Genomic DNA, 23,157 nt, shown 5'->3' with positions numbered 1-23,157 from the left:
TAAAACTAAACCACTACTTCTCCATTGATTCTCCACAAGGGCAAATATAACCTTAGGACAGGTAACTTTATGACTAAACTCTCTTTACACTCATAGAGGGTGTCTGCTCTACATCGAAATACATAAGTTCATGCTACATCACACTCAAAGAAAACAGGTGCAAAGCTCAATATCGCAATGTGCTTTCGATGAGATTTAGCTGGCTAGGCAGGCACTCAAACTCTCATATATGTGAGAGTAATTCAAAGGAATTTTCTTTAAATAAGTATGTGCCGTAACGAAAGAAACTGTTGATGATCACGCGGCTCCAGATTCATTAGTTGCTCAGTTACTAGCACATCTTATGGAATCTTTTCTGATTCTTTTTCACCTTCAGCACAAGAAGTTTCAGTGAAAATAACAATGAGGGTCACTCTTTTCTGTAAACCACAGTCGGATAGGCAGGATTCCACATGTTCTTCTTTACGTATGCCACGGTTTCTTCCTAGAGTTCAAATAGCAATGATCAATGGAGATAAGTTCGCGAGCAAGGTATGATGAATGACAAAATTGAAGATTGATTCATACCGGTGTGAGCTTTTGAAGTTCCCGAGGGTCCATTTCGCGGTACCCTTCAGCCAGATCTTCTGCTACAGCTTCCCTGACCACAGCTGCTGCTACTTCCTTGGTTATGTCCCTTATGCTGCAACCACCATACATGAACAAAGAGATGAATGCTTGGAGAGAAGAAAGAAAAACTAAAAAAGAAAGTGGGGAAGAAAGATTTATAAAATGTTGTTTGCGTGGAAAGAAAGTGACAGAGGATAGGACGTTCGGAAAATGGAAATGCTTCTTTTCAGATTCGGATAGAAACTTTCTTCCTCTAAATTATCTACCATTTCTCCTCCTCCAATTCCTACTTCCTCTGAGAGTTCATCCTGCCTTCCCTTCCATGAACACAGTCAACACAAGCTCATGATGCCGGAGTAGCACCCGAAGGAACTACTCGTACCAAAGCAGCTTGCATAGAAGCATCTCACAGCTCTGCCAGAGTAGCCTGAAGTCGAGGGCAACAGGGAGAACTGGGAGCTCATAGGGTTAAAATATTCTTTCACCAATCTCCCTCTCTCATCCCAAGTTAACAACTTTTTATTTATCCTTCTTCCCTATCTATTTTCTATCTTCTATCTTCTTTAGTGCCTATCTTCCCAACTTTTGATCTGCCCCAGTAAACAAGCCAAAGAGTTCAAAATACTAGTGGATATTTGGCACAAACCTGGATATGGAAGGATATATTATTCCGTTCAGAACTTCATCGTCTTTCATGTATCCAGCCAAACTGATCCATGTGTCAGGTAATGTTAAAAAAAACAAAATCGATAGAAAGACTGAAATCTCAGGTTATGAAGATTACCGTTCAGCTGCAGCCTGAAGCATGCCATCTGAAATAACCCTCGCTCCAGACAAAAGAGTGCCAAGGCCAATCCTGTAAGATAATGTGTTGTGTTAGAAACAGAAACCTAATATACGATGTTAATTTTTTTTGTTCGAAAGAAAAAAAGTCAAAACCCAACTGACCCAGGGAAAAGATACATATTGTTTCCTTGGTTACAGTGGCCAATCCCATTTCCTGCAGAAATAAACAAGTCAAACCTTATGATCATGAGATGTCTAGCTGCAGCATAAACAAAATTATAATCTTGTTGAAGAATCTCAGTCCCTAGATACTTAAGCTATTCAACTATGATGAATAAGGGGAATAATTAAGTATACAGCGAACATTACAATCTATGAATGAAAACTTTATGAAATTATGACAATGGCACGGTGACCCTTGTTGAAAACCCTACAGTATTCTCTGGCCTCAACTGGCAAGACAGAGTGAACTGGTCGTGCTTATCGGAGAAGGTATACCAACAGGAGTTGTCTATGAATTGAACCATAAATTCATCTCCTATCCTGCTCATAAACTAGTGAATCATAAATTATCTGTAACCAGAAACGGCAATTCCGGGACACAATCAAGCCTATGTTATACTTGTCCCTTTGCCTTTTGATTTCATTTACTTCTCCAGCTATTTACAATTTATTGCTTAAACACCATTAACCTTTCGGTTCACACACTTCCATGCACTTTGGCATGTATCAAGACCACGAATCCTTCGAACCCTTTTCAATCGTACCAAGTTTTGGCAATGTGGTAACCAATGGATCATCTTATAAACAGTGAAGGGAATAGAAATATCAACAAGAGTGCAAATGCTAACATATTATCTACTATGCTGTAGCTGATTTTTGCGTTGTCTATACACTCAGCAATTGGATCATTTGCACATAATGTTGGAAAGAACACTCCAAATGAAAGTTCAAAGTGGTAAAAAGAGAAGTTCTAGTTAACTGGTCAAAATTTTCTTCATTTGTCTCAATGCATAATTCCTTAAACACTTGAAGATTGAACAACAAAATATACAAAATCAGATTGCTTTGGTGCTTTTAGATCTGGAGACTGAAGATGGCAGTCTTAAATGTGAGACTTTCTGAGAGGAAAACCAGACATCGATCAACCACCCTAGAAAGATGACTTTAGCATTTGTCCAATTCCCAGTCAGCTGTATCAATCATTTCTCAAAGCACGATACAGAACTTAGTTCGTCTACAACTCTAGAAGTGTGAAGCCCCATTTTGCATCTAAATACACAACCTCAGCTCGAGCTGGATCTAATGCATACTCATGTTTGAACTTTGATTAGAATCCAATTGGTTAAAGCTTGAGCACTTAATTCATAACTTAAACATCAGCTGATATATAGCACTTAATTCATAACTGATACACCTAGGCAAAAAATATATGCACTGGGATCATTTGTCCAGTCAAATTCAACAGGACCATACATGAAGAGCAGTATTAAGGGTATATAGATTGGTTGCTTTCCTAACAACTCAAGTTTTTGAGACAATTGATTAGCTATCAACTTTTGTAGACCAACATATATATATGTGTGCGTGTGTGTGTGTGTGATTGTTTAGAAACTAAACCAAATTACAATCAAACCGAAATGAAATTTTTGGATTTGATATTGGTTCATAGCACAAATTGGCCATCAGTGAGAAATGATTTCCCTCTAAATATAACCAAAAAAGAAACCAATATCTTCCAACAAATTCAATCTGAAAGACATTGCAGGTCTAGAAATTTAGGTTCAAGTGTGCACCACAACAGTCTGTAGCATTCATATTAAAAGAATAAGAAAGAAGTTGTTCCTATTTACTTTTTGTAGGCATGAGTAAAATAGAATGCATATCCACTATTCAAACTTTTTAGCTGTTGAGGTAATAAGCTTGTATCGATTGTATCCATATGCATATCTTTTCTTTTATATAAAAAAGAAAATAAGTGCATAGCCTAATGAACACCACAGGAAGAACTTGTAAACAAGGCATACCAAGATTGACATCGGGGAACGGGCTTCCACTAGCAAAAACAATATGATCACCGACTATTGAAAAGGCTTCTTCAGGAGTGCATTCAGCTATTAAATTAAACACAACGAAGTCAGATATAAAGTGCTTGCATAAAGAATATACGATATGAACTATTCAAACCATTTTTTGTTGGATTGGACATAGCAAAGATCGCAGGTCTAGTGGAGGGTGAATCCTTTAAGGCTTCTAAAACCTGAATACAATGTTATTGTATATTAAAATGGGCTTGATATTGATAATCTTATACAGATTAGTACTAGTTGAATACTGAAAAATGTATCAGAGCAGAGAACACAAATTTATGCCCAATTATGCTATAAAAGAATAGAAAAGGCAACATAGATAAACGCATAGATTTTCCTCCATTCCTCAGGCATCTTCTGAATCATCAAAATATTGTTAATTACTTAATAATTTAACCCTTGATCTCCTAAACTTGCATAAATAGGAATACTAATCAAATCTCCACTTCTACAAATATTCATTCTTTAAAACTTCTTTAATTTTCTAAAAGAAAAAAATCCACCTTTCATTAGCAGCTTTATCATCAACAAGAATCTTTTTTTCTACACTTTTATGTTACTCAATATAGATTTTTTTTCTAGTAGCATATATTAGTTTAAAGAGAGGACAGTGTCAAATGTTGATATCTTATTTAAGTTGTATAATGTTATTACCAAATATGTGTTGTCCCATATATGATTTGCATCTTCAACTAGTTAATAGAGCAATGTGAATTAGGGAATCAAAAAATGTTGGTGCATATTACCGGTTGCTATATAGTGACAAAACTTTATTCTTTTACCAAATCTTGTTGTGTTTGAAAACTAATTGAATTGTAGTGCCATAAATTCATCAGGTTTTTATCCAAATTGAAGACCAGAAAATTATATATATAGCTAAGGATCTTTGCTTTCAGAAAAAAAACAAAACATCTTTATTGTTACTGACAAATAGTTAAAGCTCTCTATTTGCTAAAAAAGGTTAAACAGATTTCTCATCAAAAGAAGTCACTTAAAATTGAGTTCTACAAGAAGCCAGGCAGGGGTTTCTTCATTGAGTTCTAGACAACACTGGTGCAACTCACAGGAGCAGCATATGTAACATGATAAAGGAAAAGAGGGTACATCTGGTTAAAACCATGGAAGAAGGTGAGTATCTTCTACTTCCGTTACTGTATTACCTTCCTCTTGCCATCTTGTTTTCTACTTTTTCATCTGTCACTTTCATCTATCATCTCCTTTCAATAATTACTAGAATGCCAATAGCGTGGGATTGCATCTGGGTTTTTTATGATCAAAATAAAAGCAAGATGAGGATGACACATGATTGGTATTGGGTAGCATGGATGAAACAAGCATTTTTCATCTGCGGTAGCCTGTATCTGTTTGGTGCTAGCTTGGGAGAGCAATTAATGCCCATATCTGGCAGTGGCCACTGAGAATTTAATCCTTGAGTCTAATGTGAAATGGGAATGATTTCGATATAAAAAGCAATAAACTAAAAGTGCATAGAACAGCTTACAAACATCCACCTTGGCTTAAGATATAAATGGCAAGAAAGAAGTCCATTAATAGTCTAGATTAACAAAATTTGCCATAGATGTAATCAAAGTAACAGCTAGCAAAAAGAGAAGCTCAGTTCCTATTTCAACAAAAAATTTGTTGAGACTATGAGTGTTCATATACTATGAAGAACAAGTGATATATGTGGTTATTCTACTGAACGGGAAGAATAAATTAGTACCACAGCATAATACTTCACGTTACTTCTAAAGAATATTGCATAGTTACTGCTACTTTTCCTCATCATCAGGATTGAAAAGAGTTTTTGTACTTATTTTGCTAACCTGTAAATTAAAAGATCAATTGAGTTGAACATTTATCTCTATTCATGTTCCTAACAAATGAGATCGGGCATTCCCTACTTTGCTCGAAAAAACATGAATCGTGCTCCACAATTCATTAATTACCAAGGTCCAAAAGCCAAGCATTCTGATACAGTTTGGATGAGTATTCATCATCATGAGAGATGAGAGAATAAGGAAAACAAGTCACTCCAACATTCTAATCATTCAACTATAAAATGCTCATGCATTCTAATTGCACATAGTTTTCACATACTTTCTGAGGTGAAAAGTTAGGAACTTCAATAAATTATCACTGCAAATCTGATATATCTCTACCTCTTTGGAGAAAAGACCGCCAACAGCAGATAATCCAAGTAGAACATCAGGCTTCACTTTCTTAACCTATTTTACGAACAAATGTGGATAACTGGAATTAGCTGAGATGTTGCAAATTTCAATAGGTAAGAATCCTTAAAATACAAAACATGTTGATTTTATTATGTAAACTCAGGTGTCATGAGCTCAGGGTGATAAGGAGTTTAATCTACAATTTCTTGTGCTTGTGTGCATAAAAACATAAGAGCAATGATAAACTGCATGAAAATGTAGCATGAAATCCCAGCATGACACACACAAGGCCTGGGTCCCACCTCCATGCAATGTGTGTGTCATGCTGGGATTTTATGTTGCATTTTCATGCAGTCTATCATTTCTCAAAGCATAATTTGTCTCGAAATCAAAATGGTTGTTTTTTATAGTTTTCAGACGAAATTGGACCATAAACAAAATGCACCTCTCTGCAAACAAGTCAAATCACATTTTGGAACAAGCTCACATAGACAGCTTTACTTGCCACTGCATCCCGCATGCATATCAATTAATGATAATTTGGGTTCTAATGCATGGACCACTAACTGCATGCCTTTCAACACTCATTCTACCACACTTTTGCCTACATGAAAATTCATTGGACTTTGAAGTGTTAAATAACATATCTTCTTAATTATGTTTATTTATGTAGGCCATATAGCTTTATCAGTAGAAAGCTATGTAACATGTGGAACATGAAATTCTTTAATGTAATATTGTAAATGTATTTTTTTCTAAATTTTGAGAAGACCTACTAAACATGAAAGATTCTTTTTTCCCCATAACCTTTTGCTCAACTGATGTTTGACATCCTTCCATTGACAAAGTAGCCTAACTAACAGACACCTGCTCAAAGTGCTAGCTTATTGACTAAAATAAGCTAGCTTAATGGATGAACTAGTGGCTCCCTCTGAATGTGCCTTTCTTAAAGGGCAATCAAACTTAAGACTGCTTTGTGATCAATAGTGAAATATCCACTACTGCTGCAGAAGAGGCATTCAAGGTGCAATGATTAAATCCGATCTTGAAATGACTCTTGATAGTGTAAATTAATCTTTTCTTGTTTGACTCCTTCAAGTGAGAGGTTTTCCTTGGTGATTATTATGTTGGACTAATTCCATCTATATGATAACATTATTAAAATCCTGAAGTAGTTTTCTCCTTGTGTTGAAGTAGCTAAAACATGTTCAACCTTCTTAACAGAAAATTAGTTATCAATTAGTGAATTAGGTATGAAGTTACTGTGTGAAAAGTCACATCAAACAAAAGGCAGATGCAATCACAAAGATTGTATAGAGTCAGGTTTCATGTTTCATAGTTCGTATCATGCCCATGGATGGAAGAACCGGTTCAATTTTTAATAAGCAGATTTGTAATGCATCAGAAAAGGTGATACTTACCACTTCAGCCAAGTTAGCGCCTTCATGAAGACCTTGACGCTCTAGTTCTTTTTGTTTTCTAGCAAATGGTAAAGCTTCAGGATCAATATTTGCACGGCTTTCTGTTACTAGACCCTAAGATTCCATGTGAATAAGATAAGCATTTCCTCATGTTCAACAGTTAGGAAACATGTATATAAGAAACAAAACTAACAGTACAACATAGAATTAGGCAAGCACAAAGTCCATTCGTGACTTATCAAAGAGATAGTTATATTATTAACATATTATTTTTTTCCTAGAATAAAGCTCAAGCTTCAGTGCAACAAATTAACATGCAAATTTATAGTCTATAGTCCAGTGAACAAACCATTCAAAGTAGAAGTCAGCAAGACAGAATTGCAGCAGGTCAAATCCCCTGAATTTTTAGAAGGTAGCATGTTTCATCTTTTGCAATCAAGTGAGAAGCCGACATCATGAGATGCCTCCTAAAGTCATAGTAACAGTAACTAATCTCAGATGCAGCACAGAGGAACATTAACTTAGCACATACAATACCAGAAGTGATATTTAGTTCCATATTTGATGATATTCTGCATCAAAACCAATGCAATAGCAAGGACTCGATGATTGATATCTTGAACTATTCAATAAATGCCATAATTTCCATATCTTACTAGATCACATCTTCAACTTAATCCCATTAAATAATATTGACAAATGTAACTTATATGAGCATGCTTGAATATTGATGTTGCTGCATGATTGATCATGTAGAAAATAAGATTAACAAACATTTAGTCATTTATTCCAATAACGTCAAGAATCTATCCAAGGATCACTTTACTTAATGCAGTAAATTTAAGCAAACAAATTATCATAAAAATTCTTCAAATGATAATAAATATCCGGCTTATACTCTGTCGACAGGAGCAAAACACAACTTCATAGTGTTTTCCCCTCTTATATATGCAGTCTTCAGCCTGCAGTAAAATCTATGAATAGGCAAATAGAAAATTTTCTATTTGTTTTCAAAATTTAAACAAAACAGGCATGCCCTTCAGCATTATCAAGAGAAGCAATAACCTCCCACATACCATGGCATCAACAACCCAAAATTGGCTCCTAGCACTTTCAAAAGCAGATTCAGTATTTCCCAACAGCCTTGCCATAGTTTTCCTAGCAGCATTGAGAACTCCAATTCCAGCACTATAGAATAATGGAACAAGATTAAATTTAATAAAATATACTAGACACAATCATTCTCTTGATAACAAACAGTAAGAATGCAACTAATATATGTGTCAACTAACTGAAGAGGCAACTAGATAAACTCTAGGTCATATGATGATCTTACCAAAGAGATGATCAATTTAAAGTTTAATCAAGGAGTCAACCTTTGACATCTGTCACTGATCAAATTGTCACCATATGTTTTCTCATTGGACTAAGGGAAGAAAAAGGTAGCAAATAATATCTTGCTTGAACTACCCAACCATTGAGATTGATCTTGTTATCTTGCTTGTCCATTATGTTTTATTTGTCTGCTTGAATTTTCAATATCTGTGCTTGCATTAACTAGCTCCAGAGAGAGAGAGAGAGAGAGAGAGAGAGGGTCAAAAGAATCCCATGAAGATTCAGACTGATATCTATACTGCCTGGAGGAAGAAATAGAAACCAACTTGAAAACTCGAAACTTCTAAAATCCCAAAAAGGCAATAAGATTTACTTAGCCTTACTACCAGCTGAATAGAACAACCTCTATGTTGGATGACTGGATTATTTGTAGAAATGCATTAATTCAGCTTTAGGTATCAGTTTATCACCCATGTAGAAGTGTCTGCTTGCACTTCAGTTTATATTGATTCCCAAACATTTTGTCTCATTTTGCTTCACAATCTATAAAATTCGATTCAGTTTGATTCTTGTGTTTCTTCTGTTTCTAAAATAGTGTTGTGTATCACTAGTTGATTTCTAGAATTTGTTCTAGTACAGATAGAAGAAAAAATGTGTGCTAGGCCTTGTAATCGGGGGCAGATAGAAATTTGGGGGTGAGTGGATGGGAGTGTAGGAAGAAGCCACCCAAAACTTGTTACTCGGGATGGACAAATGACAGGATAGAAACCTTGAAACTAGTAAAAGTTATCCTCTTATTAAGTTCTCCCTTGTTTGTCGCAATTGTGCCATGAACCACAAGTGTTTTGTGCAAGTGCCTGATGCCAAGTACCTGAACTGCAGCGCCACTCACCAACCACTCATGCTGCAGAGTACTGCTAGCCTACAGGGCTACTTAACTTATCATGCCTGCCATAGACAGTGAGTGAAAGAGGTCAGAATAGAGAAGAGAGGAGCAAAGAGATGGAGCAAGCAGTCATTTTTAGATTCATCAATGTCTCATTTTTTATATGATGACTGGTGTAGGAAGAAAATGATGTTTTTGATCTTTCCATCTTTTCTCTCTCCAAGTCAACATCGTTTCTGAACATAAAGAGAAAGAGTCATTGATGATCTCTCCATATATCTTGATCTTCCATCATATTCTCTAATTTTCTTATCTCACTTCTATTCTCTCAAGTAAATAGGCCAAACGAGAGAGGGAGAAGATGTGAGGAACAAGAATGTAACCAAGCATCTATTCAGTGAAGTCTTACAATCAATAAATCATATAGATGGATGAGAAAGACAAATTTATGATCAAATTAGGGCCCAGCAGTGTGTGAGTTCCCGTCAAAGAGAACAGAGAAAGATATATATCCTTCAGTCTTCTACTTTGTACTGGACCTGCACTTTCTTTTTCTTGTATTGTTCAATTAAAAAGAATCTTCCTTGTTTTAAGAAAAATACCATCTGCATGGTCGTGGGCCTGGGCACTGCATTGTGCTAGGGTATTTTGATTTGGCCTCCTGTATCCAAGTTAGGTGATTAACAGAGAGAAGAGATAGAGTTAGTAAAGGCAAACCTGAGACACATGACAATTCTTGGCTTAGGCATATGCAATGAAGTAGGCAAGCACTTGGTTGCCACAAGCAGTAGCAGCGCAATACAGGGGAAGAAGAAGTGATAGATAGCAGTAGCACTTAGCTGCCAGACTTGGATACAGGAGGCAAAGGTGCAGAAGTTGATTTTATTGCTTACTAAGGAGATTGTGGGGTCAGTTATATGCTTTAATAAAAACATTGCAAATCATTAGAGATTAGGTATAATAAGAAACAATGATAAACAAAGAAAGAAAGGCAATCTATAACAATGAAGGTGATCACTATGCTAGATTAACATCAAACAAGAAATAATCAGTTACCAAAAAAAATACACTAAGCATGAAATGACAGATGACAAGAGACCTTCCAGCACCAGCAACAACAATCTTTTGCTTGGGGAAGTCTATCATTGGCCTTCCTTGAGCTCTGACAGCTCCTAAGAGACCAGCTATTGCAACCCCAGCAGTTCCCTATGTCATAAGCAAGCCAAACCGGATTGGAAGTTCCCCAAATTCAACATGAAATAAATATCGATGTACAATAAAAAGCACAAGCATCCAAGCAATGGAATGCCTAGCCTTTCATGTATTCCTTTTAAAATTTCAAAGTACAAAGGATCCCATGCTAACAGATCAAAACTTAAAGGCACGGGTATGGTAAATCTACTATTATGTGATGTTAATGCTAAAGTTATAAGAACTGAGTAATAATGTAATTAGTGTAATATAAGGAAAAGCATTTGTGAGCTTAAAGCATGCATCTATACCACAGAATCACTTTTCTGGAACAATATAAATGCACATCAAGATCAGAACAAAAGGAGGTCAATACACACACACAAAAATAATAATAATAATAATAAAATTGTGATCTTATGTCTTTGAGGTTAAGCTCTCAGTCTGAACAAAAATGAGGTCATTTCTATCTGAATGAATGGAGCATGGTAGTAATTTCCCTGGACGAAATGATGTCAACTCATGGTGAGTCGAATTAATGCACATTATGGAGGTGGCACTGAGACTGCTCCCTCAATTTAGTCCACTCTATCAAGGCAAGGAAATAGTAGGTAGCTGAAGCCCTAATTCTCTTGAGCCTTAACTTCGCTCAGGTAGACTCACTCATGGCTACAACATCAGATCAATAACTTGTATAGGACTATGCCAAATCCTATGGATTAGTAGATCTAAGTTGAACAGTCATCTGATCACAAAGCAGCAATCTCTCCTGAGGTGCCTCATAGTTCTACCTGAATTAGAAATACTTATTTCCATTTACTTATATGGATAATTTAAGTGAGCTAATAATTTCCTAGGACGACTTGTATTTTAGAGTTGTTTGAAAGAAACTTGCAGGACAGTAGCTATATGAATGTACAAGGACAAACTTGACAAGGAAAAGAGAGTGGTAGAATTACTAACAAAAAGAAATTGCACAGGACATCTGTTCAATCAAATAGAACGCCTCAGAACAACACAGACCTAATGTTCTATTAGACCAAAATTACTATTTGATCACTTGATGAGACAAGACAACTTACTTTGCTCACACACCGAAGGATAGTGCAGGTTCTTGTTTGCATTTAATAGAAGGCAAAGAGGATGAGAACTTCAAGACATTTGATCTAGATTTTCTGCAATATGGAGTGTGATATAAGTATATAACTACAAAAGGTAAGGTGACTAGAGGTGAAGCCGTGAAGGCAATGTGAAGTCATGATGTATGAAAAAGCTGGTGATGAACAATTATTAATTTTTAAAAACATATATAATATCCATTTACTTAGGATCAAGATTTGAAATGTTGAGCCAAGCAGGCATTTCGGTCCATGGCCTGCTCAAGCAGAAGGTGGGGCGAACACAAGAAGAGGTAGAGAATGGGGGAAGGAGAGGAGGAAGAAGAGAAATACTTCCTCCTCTCCTTGCTAGAAGAGGAGGAAGCAGAAGGTGGGAGTCATCATTGACCCCACACCGTGTTGCTAGAAAAATCATGTGCCTTAGTGGAAGGCTCTGATGTGTTGTTGTCATCACGGAAGGATAGCAAAAGTGTTTCAGGTGTTTTCTGTTTTCCACATGCTGGTCGACCGAGAAAACAAAATGTTTGGCCCATGTCTCCACATTTTCTTCCTTTTCTGGTTAACTGTGTTATTCTTTCAAGCTGACCATTATTAATCCATACCAAATGTGGTACGCAAGTAACTACTGGTGCACCACAGTTGAACCACCAACTAATTGAAAGCATCAAAAGATAATTAACTTTTTTTATCCTATCTAAATGTTAGAGAAGCAATCTTCAGCAGATTTCAAAAACAAGAATGCTTGAAGTGGTTTGCTTGTTTTATATTTACCTGAACATCATCATTGAACATTCTATAAGTGTTCCTATAACGTTGCAATAATTTGAACGCCCACTTGCTTTGGAAGTCTTCAAACTAAAAATAAGGGGAAATAGGAATGTTAAAAGACATTTGACCAGAATAGATATTGTCACGTGGTAGTTACTCCAAGATTACCATTTACCTGTACAATTACTTGTGGCCACCGGGTGAAGACAGCTTCCATAAATTCATCAATGACTGAAATGTAATCCTCACCATCAAGACGATGATCTTGAAGTCCTAAATCTATATGGTGATCCATTATGCACATAGAACAGCAATTAAACTATGAGACTGTTATTAAATATTCAAACAATGTTAAGATGAAAAAATCAAAACATCTCAAATATTTAAGGAGAAACAATCTAACTGCAAAGTACATGATTTCATTTTTATTAGATGCAATAATCAAAGACCATTCTAATGATGTAAAATATAGATTGTTGTGAATATCCACCATTCGATACATATATAGGTAATGGAGGTTGGATAGGCTAAGATGATTTTCCCATTTCTACAAAAAAATCCAAAAATAAAAAATAAATATTTTTCGATGGACCTTCTGAGTGAAATTTTGTTAAATTGTTTTCATTCTTTACAATAGATTTAACACTTAGATGATTCTCCTCAAGAAGTAAAATAACATCAATATTACTAAAATATTGAATAAATATTCAAAGGATGTGAAGGGTTTATATAAAATAATATATATATATTATCTTAATATTATGAAATTTAGATTTATGCAGCCAACATTAAATAGTTGGTATAAACACAACTTGATAATGATGATCGTGAATATTATAATATTAAATTATTTTTGCAATATAAATAAACTAATATTTGGGATTAAAATATATTGCAGTAAATTATTAAATATATCAATGTTCTGTTAAATATAATGCGTTTCAGTGTTTCTCGTCCTTGGTGCACTTATATTCAACTATTTCTTTTATCAAATGCCTCAGCTGTAAAAATTATTTTTTATCACGAGTTTGGTAAAATCATTATAGATCTTATCGCACCATTTAGCTCAATGGAAGGCAATATCATTAGCAATACTAATATCACTATAAAAGTTAATATACAGAATTTTCTTTAGTCTTCGTTCACACCTACATATAGGTCTCTTCTAACATGTTTTTTAACAATGGATCATATCTGTTCCCACTAATAATTTTTATTTCTATAAGAATGGACTATGGATCTTTACACGGCTCAGAGTTCACCTACATATAGGTCTCTTCTAACGTGGTTTTTTGAAAGTAGAGTAAGAAGATTCTTACAAAGTGGGTCATGAAGGAGCTTCTCATTATTAGTGCCAACATCAATCATCACAGGAAGAACCTACATTGAAGAAAAATATTGAATGGAAAAAAGAGAGTGCTGCTGACAGATTTGTTGAAATCATATTTTAAATGTGGCAATTAGCAGAAGAAAGAAAACTATCATAAGGAACTATGTGAATACATTGGAATAAGGAGTGAAATCATTCAATAAATGGTAAAGACAAATCTAAAACGTAGAAACACTGATTCCATTTCCAACCAAAGGAAATGTGAGAGATGCCACCCTCCTGATCAAAGTGTTGACTAAAACATATTCCATATTTTTCTGCCTATATTGCAGACAAGAAGTCAATGCTAAGACTGACCATCTTAACCAAATGTTGCATGTCAGATGCAAAAGCTTTAGAAATCAAACTATGCCAATAAGCACTTAAAAACTGTATACCACAGTTCTACCCACATAAGAATATTTGGGACTGAAGTATTACAGATAAAGAATATAGCAACTTGACATGAAAGCACATTGCTGATATTATGTCCGAAATAAGGCAGTTAGATTGTAAAAGGGCTTATTCTATTAAAATTTGAACTACAGTGTGTAGTGCATTAGGTGATTTAGGTTGTATTGGCTACCATAGCACCCATATAATATGCTCTGTGAGTTTGTAATGGTTTCATGTGAATTCAATATTTTTCCATTTCTATAGATGCAAGGATGAAATTCTACCTTGACTACAACAGATAAGACTAGGCTTCTACAAGAAAAGTTTTAGCTTTTAACCAGGCAACCTTGCACAAATTACAATGATATGATTTTTCAAATTTACTGCTAAAGAAAACCTGATAAACAGAGACAATAGATCATCCTTCACAATCACCACAATCATACATAAAGCTTAGCATACTAGTGGTATCCAATGATTTTAATACTCAATTAAGTTTCCACATTAAATTCAGTGGTCATAGTTTTCCTCTTTGTATCGCTAAACTAGACTCGACCTCATGCAAGCTAATATAGTTATGTGAGATAAGTTGAAATAATTAGTGGTGTAAGCAATCATTTAATCAGGGGTTTCTTGTTTATTTCTGAATCATTGTTTGTTCAAGGGATAATAGACTAGCAATTTTTAACCTCTACTTGAGCCTGTTGATGAATAGACAATCTACCATTATCTTTATTTATATCTTTCATTATAAAAAATAAAACCCAGTTTTAAATTGTTAAGAAAATTATATAGAGAATTTAGCATGGGCACTATGCCTTATGTAGTAAAGAATTAAACATATTAAATTATTTTAAGTTGTTAAGGGAACTATGTAGAAAATTTTCACAGGCACTATGCTTTATATGGTACAGAATAGAATGTGCATTAGAATATTCAGAACCACCACCACCATCAATCCATATTAAAATATCTGGACCACCACCATCATTATCATCAAACTGCATTAGAATATTTGGACCGTTGTTGCCACACTATATTCATGATTACCTTTTTGGAGCCCAAGCCATAATTAGCAATTAGCAAAATCAAAAATCATATAGGCATCTGTAACAGCATACACAAGTAGAAAGGGAAATTAAAGAATTGTGAAGTAAACTGAAGCAATGACAAATGTACCCGCTGAGGATTTATTCCAGCAGCAGCAACATACAAATCCAACTTCCCAATTGCAATGCCAATACCCTGAACTCCAAGATCACCAAGGCCCAAAATTCTACTGCCATCAGTTACCACAATCATATCAACCTAGAATATGGAAGTTAAGATATCAACAGAAATCCATTGGGCATGCCACTGCATATTATTGGAACCAGAAACAAGCTCTCAACAATTAAGTAATGAGATAGAAATGTCACTGAGAAGTGAGCTCAGAAATATATGATTAGATAGCAAATAGATAATTAATTATGAATCAAGAATAAACTCCCTTTTCTATAGCAACCAGGAGCACCTTGGGTAACACTTCTATTGCAGAGATAATGCCATCAACTTCTCTGGTATGCATGTTTGAAAAAACAAACAAAAAATCCAAAATGAGAAGAAAATATGTATGCTAATTGCCTAATTCTGACACCTAAAATAAAGGTCGAAGGTTTTCAAAACCTATAATAATGTACTAAACACTGGTACAATATAAGAACAATTTATTTTTTGATATCATTGTTTCCCTTTGATTTATGCCTCTTTCATATGTATGCAGAGAGCAATTAATCATGGTAAAAAGAAATCAGCAACTAAAAGATAAGGGCAGATGCAAGTAACACCAATTGCATCTAATTTGTGCAGCAAAGCAATGTTGTTACAAGGCACAACAACCACCAAATTGTGAAGTCCGACCAAGATACCTAACTTGCCTAGCTACGCAAGGTGCTTAAAAAAGGGTAGCCCGATGCACAAAGCTCCCGCTAACGTGGGGTCGCAGGTGAACACAAGGTGCTTAAATCTTACAAAAATATTTAGAGCAAATATAATCACTTAATTAGGAAAATTTCAACTACAAATGAGAAATAATTATTATAACACTTAAACTAGGTTCATTATACAACTCCACCCATAAAGTAGTTCAAAAGAGGTATATGTATCTTGAGATGGTGCAAAAGGGAAAGGATGAACATGGGTAAATTGTGGAAAAATTAACCATCCCAATTATGAAAAAATGAGACGAGGAGGCAGATGGTCTGATTTCATCTTTCATCTTTTTCTCCTAGATATTCCCTCCCCAATCTTCTCTCCAAGTAAAAAGACATAAAGGTCTAATAGGAACAGCTAAACAAATAACTACCAATTCATGTGGGATTGTCTATTATAATGAGTCGATTAAAAAATAAATAAATGCAAACATCGGAACAGCTAAACAGCCAAAACTTGAAGTAGCAAAACCTCATAGATAAGATGCTCTAATAGAGTGCATCAAAATACTTGTTCAGAAAGTTAATAGACCAAGAATCAAGTTGCAACTGTAAGTGGATTCATGCATTTTTCTATGCATGTTTGTATATTGGTCGCTTCACTGTTATAGCCAAATATCAGGATCTTCAGAAAATTGGAGTTTATAGCCAAAGATCAGGGACCTGTGGCCCAGGAATTGAAATGTAGAGATCAAACATTGTGGCTGAGACTGCAACTCCTGTTCTCCCACACCCTGCCTGCACTCATACAAGCAGATGTGTTTCTAGGGAACTCAAACTGTGATCCTTGAGTTTGAAAAAACTATCAACCCAGCAATCATCCATTTGACCAACAAAAAGTTTAAAGCATGTGAATTGGCATAAGAGATCACCGCAGCACCAAAAGAATCAACCAATTCAAAAAAAAATGTCTAGATTTATTTTCCTGAATCAGATAAAAGAAGTAAATTTAGTATGTTTGTCAAAAGAGCAAGTTAGCCGACCCCACCTAGTGGGATAAGGCTTGGTTGTTGTTGTCAAAATAGCAAGTTATTAGAAAACAAAAGCAGAAATAATTACTGCAGTTTAAAAAAAGTTCAGGTTACGGCCACTATCACAGCAATGATACAGAAAAATAAAAATAAGCACCTGATCAGCTGGCCAGTTATAAACCATAGACATCATCTCTCCACGATCAGCTGCACTGAAGTACATACCACGGGGTCTTCTATAAAGACCACTATAGTTCTGACACACAAGACCCACCGTGGGTGTATAAACTATTGGTGCATACTCTTCGATATTTTCAACTAAAACCTGCACATATTAACGAGTGCACAAATCAAAAACACCACCCAGAGCAAAAGATTGAAATAAATGAAGATTTGGACAATAGTAGAAAGTGCTTCCACATCAATTGACTGTACATTAAACAGAAAGAAATTTAAGAAAATTAATGGGATAAAGAATCAAGTGCCGTATATGAACATGTTGACAGACCCTAAATTAGCACAGTAATGAAGGGTTACTTTGATAATTCTACAGAAATTTTGAAAATGCATGATAACGCATTTGGCTACATTGTGTAGAAATTGCTCTCGACAATGGAGTATCTGGTCAAACTATAGTGAATATGAATGAAGCTAAAGAACATGAGTATGTAATATGTTAAGCTCATACCATCCAAGCTTACAATATGCAAGTTGATTTTGATAATAGTTAAAAAGAGCAATAACAGAAGGAAAGAAAGGAGGAAGTCAATGCAGTAGAAAGCAAAAGGCAGTGAGGGTTAGACATTCATGGGGGGATATGGTGGAACTTCTGCAATAATCAAAATTTTAATTTTTTTTAAAAGGTAACATGCATAGTCTAAAAACTAAATTTCTTCTAACTCTCACATGAATAGTTAGTTATGCAAAATGCATTTAAAAGAATTAAAAAATTGTAAAACAATCAACTTCTCCTGCAAGAAAGCAGATAATTCTTTCAAACAACAGTGCAAATGTAATTTATGATGCATTTGAAAACTCTTAACAACAATGTGTGAACAAACTAGAACAAAATGTCTTGTCAGATATTTAAAACTCACTTTGTAGTACATTGTTTCATTTCGGTCATGCAATCTATTAAGAATCCGCCATTTGGCCAGAGCATTGGTGTCTGATCGTCCATCCCTGGCATTTACTTGGAATCTTTTTAAGTCAACCACTGTCAACAAGGAACTATGACTTAGAGACTATGGAAATATAATAATGCAATATGATACAAATAGAAATATAAAAAATGTTATGAAACTTTTTATAATAATGCATCCTAGTAGGCAGCTACTACTCATCCTTTCCCTCATCCTCCCCCTCCATTTTGTCTCCCTCCCCTCCAAGTAGCAATTACCTTAACACTAAAATTGAATTGACTCAATGTTTTGACATCAAATGCAAAGAAACAAACAAGTGCCATCAATTTGAGTAATTAGGCCAAAAATCAAAGCCTTCATCGACAAAACGAGAACCCATCTTTCCTTGTCTCGCCAACTCTCCTAAGACTTCCAGAGCACACCGCTACCACTCACTTCCAACCCACAAGCATAAGAAAGGCCTTCTATTTGTATAAAAGAGAGGCTACATTTACTAGCACGATGTAACCAGTTCAACAATGAGGGGAATGGATTACTGAGACAGCACAACTAACTTATTAAGATATCTATAGAAGTTTAAACGGTACACTGGATGAACACTCGTCTTATCAAATTTATAGAATATGTAAATTCTAGTAATCAGTAAACCAATCGCAACAGAACAAAAAGACCAAAAAAATACAACTTTGTCGTGAATGATACGTGAGTCTACTCCCAACGAACTAAAGAATTGACTTCCGACTAGAACACAAAACGTAGAAAAATGAGTCAAAAAGGCGTACTGAAGCGCTCAATTTGCTGCTGCGGTGTCATAGAATTTGGAGGAAGAAGCCCGCGAAGATCCAGGCGATCCCTCTCAGTCATCGAGAAAGCCGTGCCCTGACGAGTATCAAATAAACCAACAACCAACTCAATCCAATCAAACCTCTAGAAATTCAAACAGTCACTTGAAGGGGAGAAACAGGAAGGGCCTGATGGGCGATTGAGTACCTTATTGAACCAGGGATCGTGAAGGATGTCGAGGCTCCGCTTATGGACGATGGTGGGGCGAGATCCCTCGCAGGTGGTGAAGGACCTCGATGGATCACCCGCAGATAGAAGCTTCATCCGCTGAAGGATCTGAGAGGAGGACGAAGGCTTCCGGAGGAGCCGCGGCAGAGAGGAGGAGAGGGCCATGGCCGACGAGATCTCCAAAAGGGAAGTGGACTTATTGCTCGGCGAAGAAGCGCTGAGATCGTTCGCTAGATATTTAAAACAAATAATTAAATAAATAATATATATATATTTATATTTATTTACATTTTAAATTTAAATAAATTTTATCTTAAAAAATATATACATTAAAAAAAATTATTAAACTTAATATGTACTCTATTGTTTTTAGATGTGGACTCTATATATAAAATGTGTCATTTATTTCATTTACATTTTTCATATAATGTATGATTATTTTTTATCTTATTTTATTATCATTAATTAAATTTTTTTTAATTTTCTTATTATTCATTTGATATACATATTTATTATAATTTCGTATCATCTAACTAAAACATATATTTATCATCTGAATACACAATTACGAAGTTATAAATCTTATACTCTTGGGCTGATCAAGAATAAAAATCTCTAAACTACTTTCCTCTCTTTTCTTCTAGGATTATTTTCCTTTTTCTATAATTTATTCTTTTCTACTGTCTCCAAATCCAACAGCTCCTTGTCAACATTGGGTTATCGGGCTACTACCTGGGTAGGACATCATGTGTCTCCGCTTTTTTGTAAGTACATATTCACACTATCTTAAATGTGTTTTTCAAAATTTTTTCTTAATAGGTACAATCTTGATATCTTTTTAATATTTTTATTTTTTATTATATTCGATCATTCTATGTTCGTAAATTACTTTAACATCATTATAATATCTCTATAACTCTCATTATTTATGTACTTGAGTTATAGTAGTCAATATTTAATTCTATATAACATAGTGAGTCTAACCATCATTTTATAAAAATTTTCATTAAAATTTAAAAATACTTTATGATCACATATAATATCTTACATTATCTTTCATTTTAAAACAATTATGATAATATATAGCAATTATAATCATAATTATTACAATATAAAGCAATAGCAATAACTTATAATTATAATAATTATGATCATAACTACTTTTTAAAATACTATTAAGAACATCTCTAACTATGGCAGTTGTTGGAGAGCTTTCTTGTGGTCTCTATAATAACATACTCATCTTTCCCGTATAAAAAAAAAAAAAAAACTCACAGTAACTCCTTCATGAATTCCACTCTTTATTTATATTTCACTATATAAAATTTTATACAATTTTTAAAAAACTGAGTACAACGTCAAGTAATGATTTTTTTTAAGGATTATTTTATAACGGTTAAAAAAATTAATCATTGAACAATGACTAATTTTTAACGGTTGAACAACAAATTTTTAAAAATTTTTAATTATAAAAATTATTTTATTTTTCGACAGTTCAGTAAAATGGGAGCTCAACGTTCTAATTGCATTAACTCTGAAACTCTTGATACGTTGATACACACATTTTATCAATTAACTATTTACAAAATATATAATTTTAAAATATTTTATAATGGCTTTTTTACTTTTTTATTATTAAAATAATTTTAAAAATACTTTTTTAGTAATAAATGGTCAATTTAGATGTTAATTTAAACAGATAGAAATAATATCCGACGAAAGTAAAAAAAAAAATTTATTTTTTTTATCATTAAAAGGATATATCATTTTGAAAAAATATTTTATTTTATTTTTATCCAATTAATTTTTTATTTCAATATTATTGTGATGGTCATCATCATAATGGTTACTAGAACAAAATTACTACTATTATTATATCAAATTTAAATTACTTAAATTTGATTAAAAATTATTTATCATAAATTTATTATAAAAAAATTATAGTTTACAGCAGTCACTAATTATATATTACAATGTTATAATAATTAATTACGCATTGTTATAATACTTATAAGGTGAATTTGATCATATAGCAACGATTTTAATTAAATTAGTACATATTTTTTTATATAAAAATATTTTATATATAATTTTATTAACTAAATTAAATTTATAAGTGTCATTTTAATTTTTACACTTTTATAAAAAACCTCTAAATATCTAATAATTTACAAATAAAATAGATTAAATTGGCATGGCCCAATGCGTCATTGGGCTACGAGATGTCCGCACAATAATGTAGATAATTCTTTCATATAGAATCATTCTGACCAATCACCATTTCGTCACGTGGCTGCAACTATTCCTGGCGGGATTGACGACTCGCTCACGTGCCCAAAAACAGAAAAGGGAAATAAAAAAATGAAAAAAAGCAATAAAAAAAAAGTAGTTATTAACAAAATTTATTAACCCTTGGGATTTTTTTTCCTCCATATTTTTTTTAGTTTAGATATTTAATTCGAGATAATGTGTAAAAATTAATTTTTACTTGTTTGTAAAAATAGTTAAAGAGAAGAAAAGTTTTACTTTTTTTAACATTATTTTACTTTTTAACTTTTAATTATTGATAAATAAAGTTTTATTCATTTTTCATGAATATTTTTCTTTAACTGGTCCATGCCTTTTAAGAATCAATGCCTGTCTTGACAGTGATGTCACTATATCATAAAGGCAATTTATTATTGGTGGCTATTTTTACATCCATCCCCTTTAAATTACAAAAATACCCCTAACCTCCTATTTGTAACAATGGTAAAAAGATCATATTCATATATTCACATTATTTCCAAAAACTAATAATATATAATATGTAAAAGGTTAGTTAATTTCACTATTATTATTTTTTGATTTTAAAGATGATGATAGATGAACAAGATTAAATCATATTTTAACAATTACAAGATAATCATACATGAATTAAATCAAAGTGAAATGTTTTTTTGATGATTTAAAAAAATAGGACACACTTTTAGTTTTTTTTCATGTGTGAATAAAAAGTGAGGATGATATTTAATAGAAAAAAAATGATAATGAATAAATATTTTAATAGAATATCATCATAAATATATTAATAAAAAAATTTTAAAACTAATAATTTAAAAGAATAAAAATTTAAATATGAAATAAGAATATAATAGGAAATTGAGTCAGATCATTTAAGAGGTGATTAAAAATAATTTTTTTTTAAAAATCGTACTTATCAAGTGAAAAATATAGAAAATATTTTTAAAATCATATAGTTAGAAAAGTTATATTAATATTTGAAAATAAAATAATTGTATATGAATTTGTATGCGCAAGAATAATTTAAGGTTGCTCTCGTGTAAACCAAAAGAATAATAAGAGGATCAAAATCACATGTAATAAAAGTAAATATTTTCAAAATTATGGATGAATTAGAAAGGAGATCATTCAACTTTATTTATTATTATTAATTAATATTAGGTATCCAATTTTTAAAGTCGATTAATTTTGAGAATGAGTAATTTAATTTGATCTCATACAAAATTTATATTTGAGATTCGAATAATTGAGACTCGAATGTAAGATACCATCTCATTATCTACTAAAAAATATAATTGTTATATTGTAGTCCAATAATTTTTAATTTAATATATTAAATAAAAATGTTAAAAATTTAAATAATTTAATTTAGTTTTACTAATTAATCCAAGGTAATTGAAGATTCTAATTTATTGGTCTCGGGATGAAGATCATTTAATTTTAGAAATATAAAATAGAAGAAATTTAATATTTAAAAAAATTAATAAAAAATAAAATTTATCATCTAGTAACTTTATTAATTTACTATATATGAAGAAGTAAATTCGGGGTTGCAATTATGTCACGATGGAAAAGAATATTATCTTGTCACTGCATCGCTCATTTACCCTGATAGCCGATAAAAACTTCACTTTAAA

The 23,157-nt window shown here is 33.2% G+C and overlaps 1 protein-coding gene across 1 annotated transcript; it reads right to left on the bottom strand.

Moving 5' to 3' along the window:
* LOC141823252 (NAD-dependent malic enzyme, mitochondrial) lies at window positions 1-19,441 on the bottom strand. Its single transcript, XM_074710512.1, has 19 exons — window positions 19,217-19,441; window positions 19,009-19,105; window positions 18,182-18,300; window positions 17,242-17,409; window positions 15,323-15,451; window positions 13,698-13,758; window positions 12,554-12,657; window positions 12,382-12,465; window positions 10,401-10,507; window positions 8,157-8,268; window positions 7,081-7,194; window positions 5,648-5,713; window positions 3,583-3,655; window positions 3,423-3,509; window positions 1,558-1,609; window positions 1,394-1,465; window positions 1,256-1,318; window positions 568-682; window positions 1-484 (listed from the first exon to the last, which is right to left on the bottom strand). Exons 1-19 carry the CDS (start codon window positions 19,400-19,402, stop codon window positions 410-412), a joined length of 1,884 nt encoding a protein of 627 aa, XP_074566613.1. The 5' UTR covers window positions 19,403-19,441; the 3' UTR covers window positions 1-409.
* Between the last annotated feature and the right edge of the window lie 3,716 nt (window positions 19,442-23,157).

Source organism: Curcuma longa, chromosome 3 (assembly GCF_044706935.1).
Source record: "Curcuma longa cultivar G26 ecotype Majalengka, Jawa Barat chromosome 3, ITB_CL_G26_1.1, whole genome shotgun sequence".
NCBI classification, from domain to species: domain Eukaryota; kingdom Viridiplantae; phylum Streptophyta; class Magnoliopsida; order Zingiberales; family Zingiberaceae; genus Curcuma; species Curcuma longa.
Note: the sequence above shows the minus strand (reverse complement) of the source record. Positions and strands in the feature narration are given on the sequence as shown.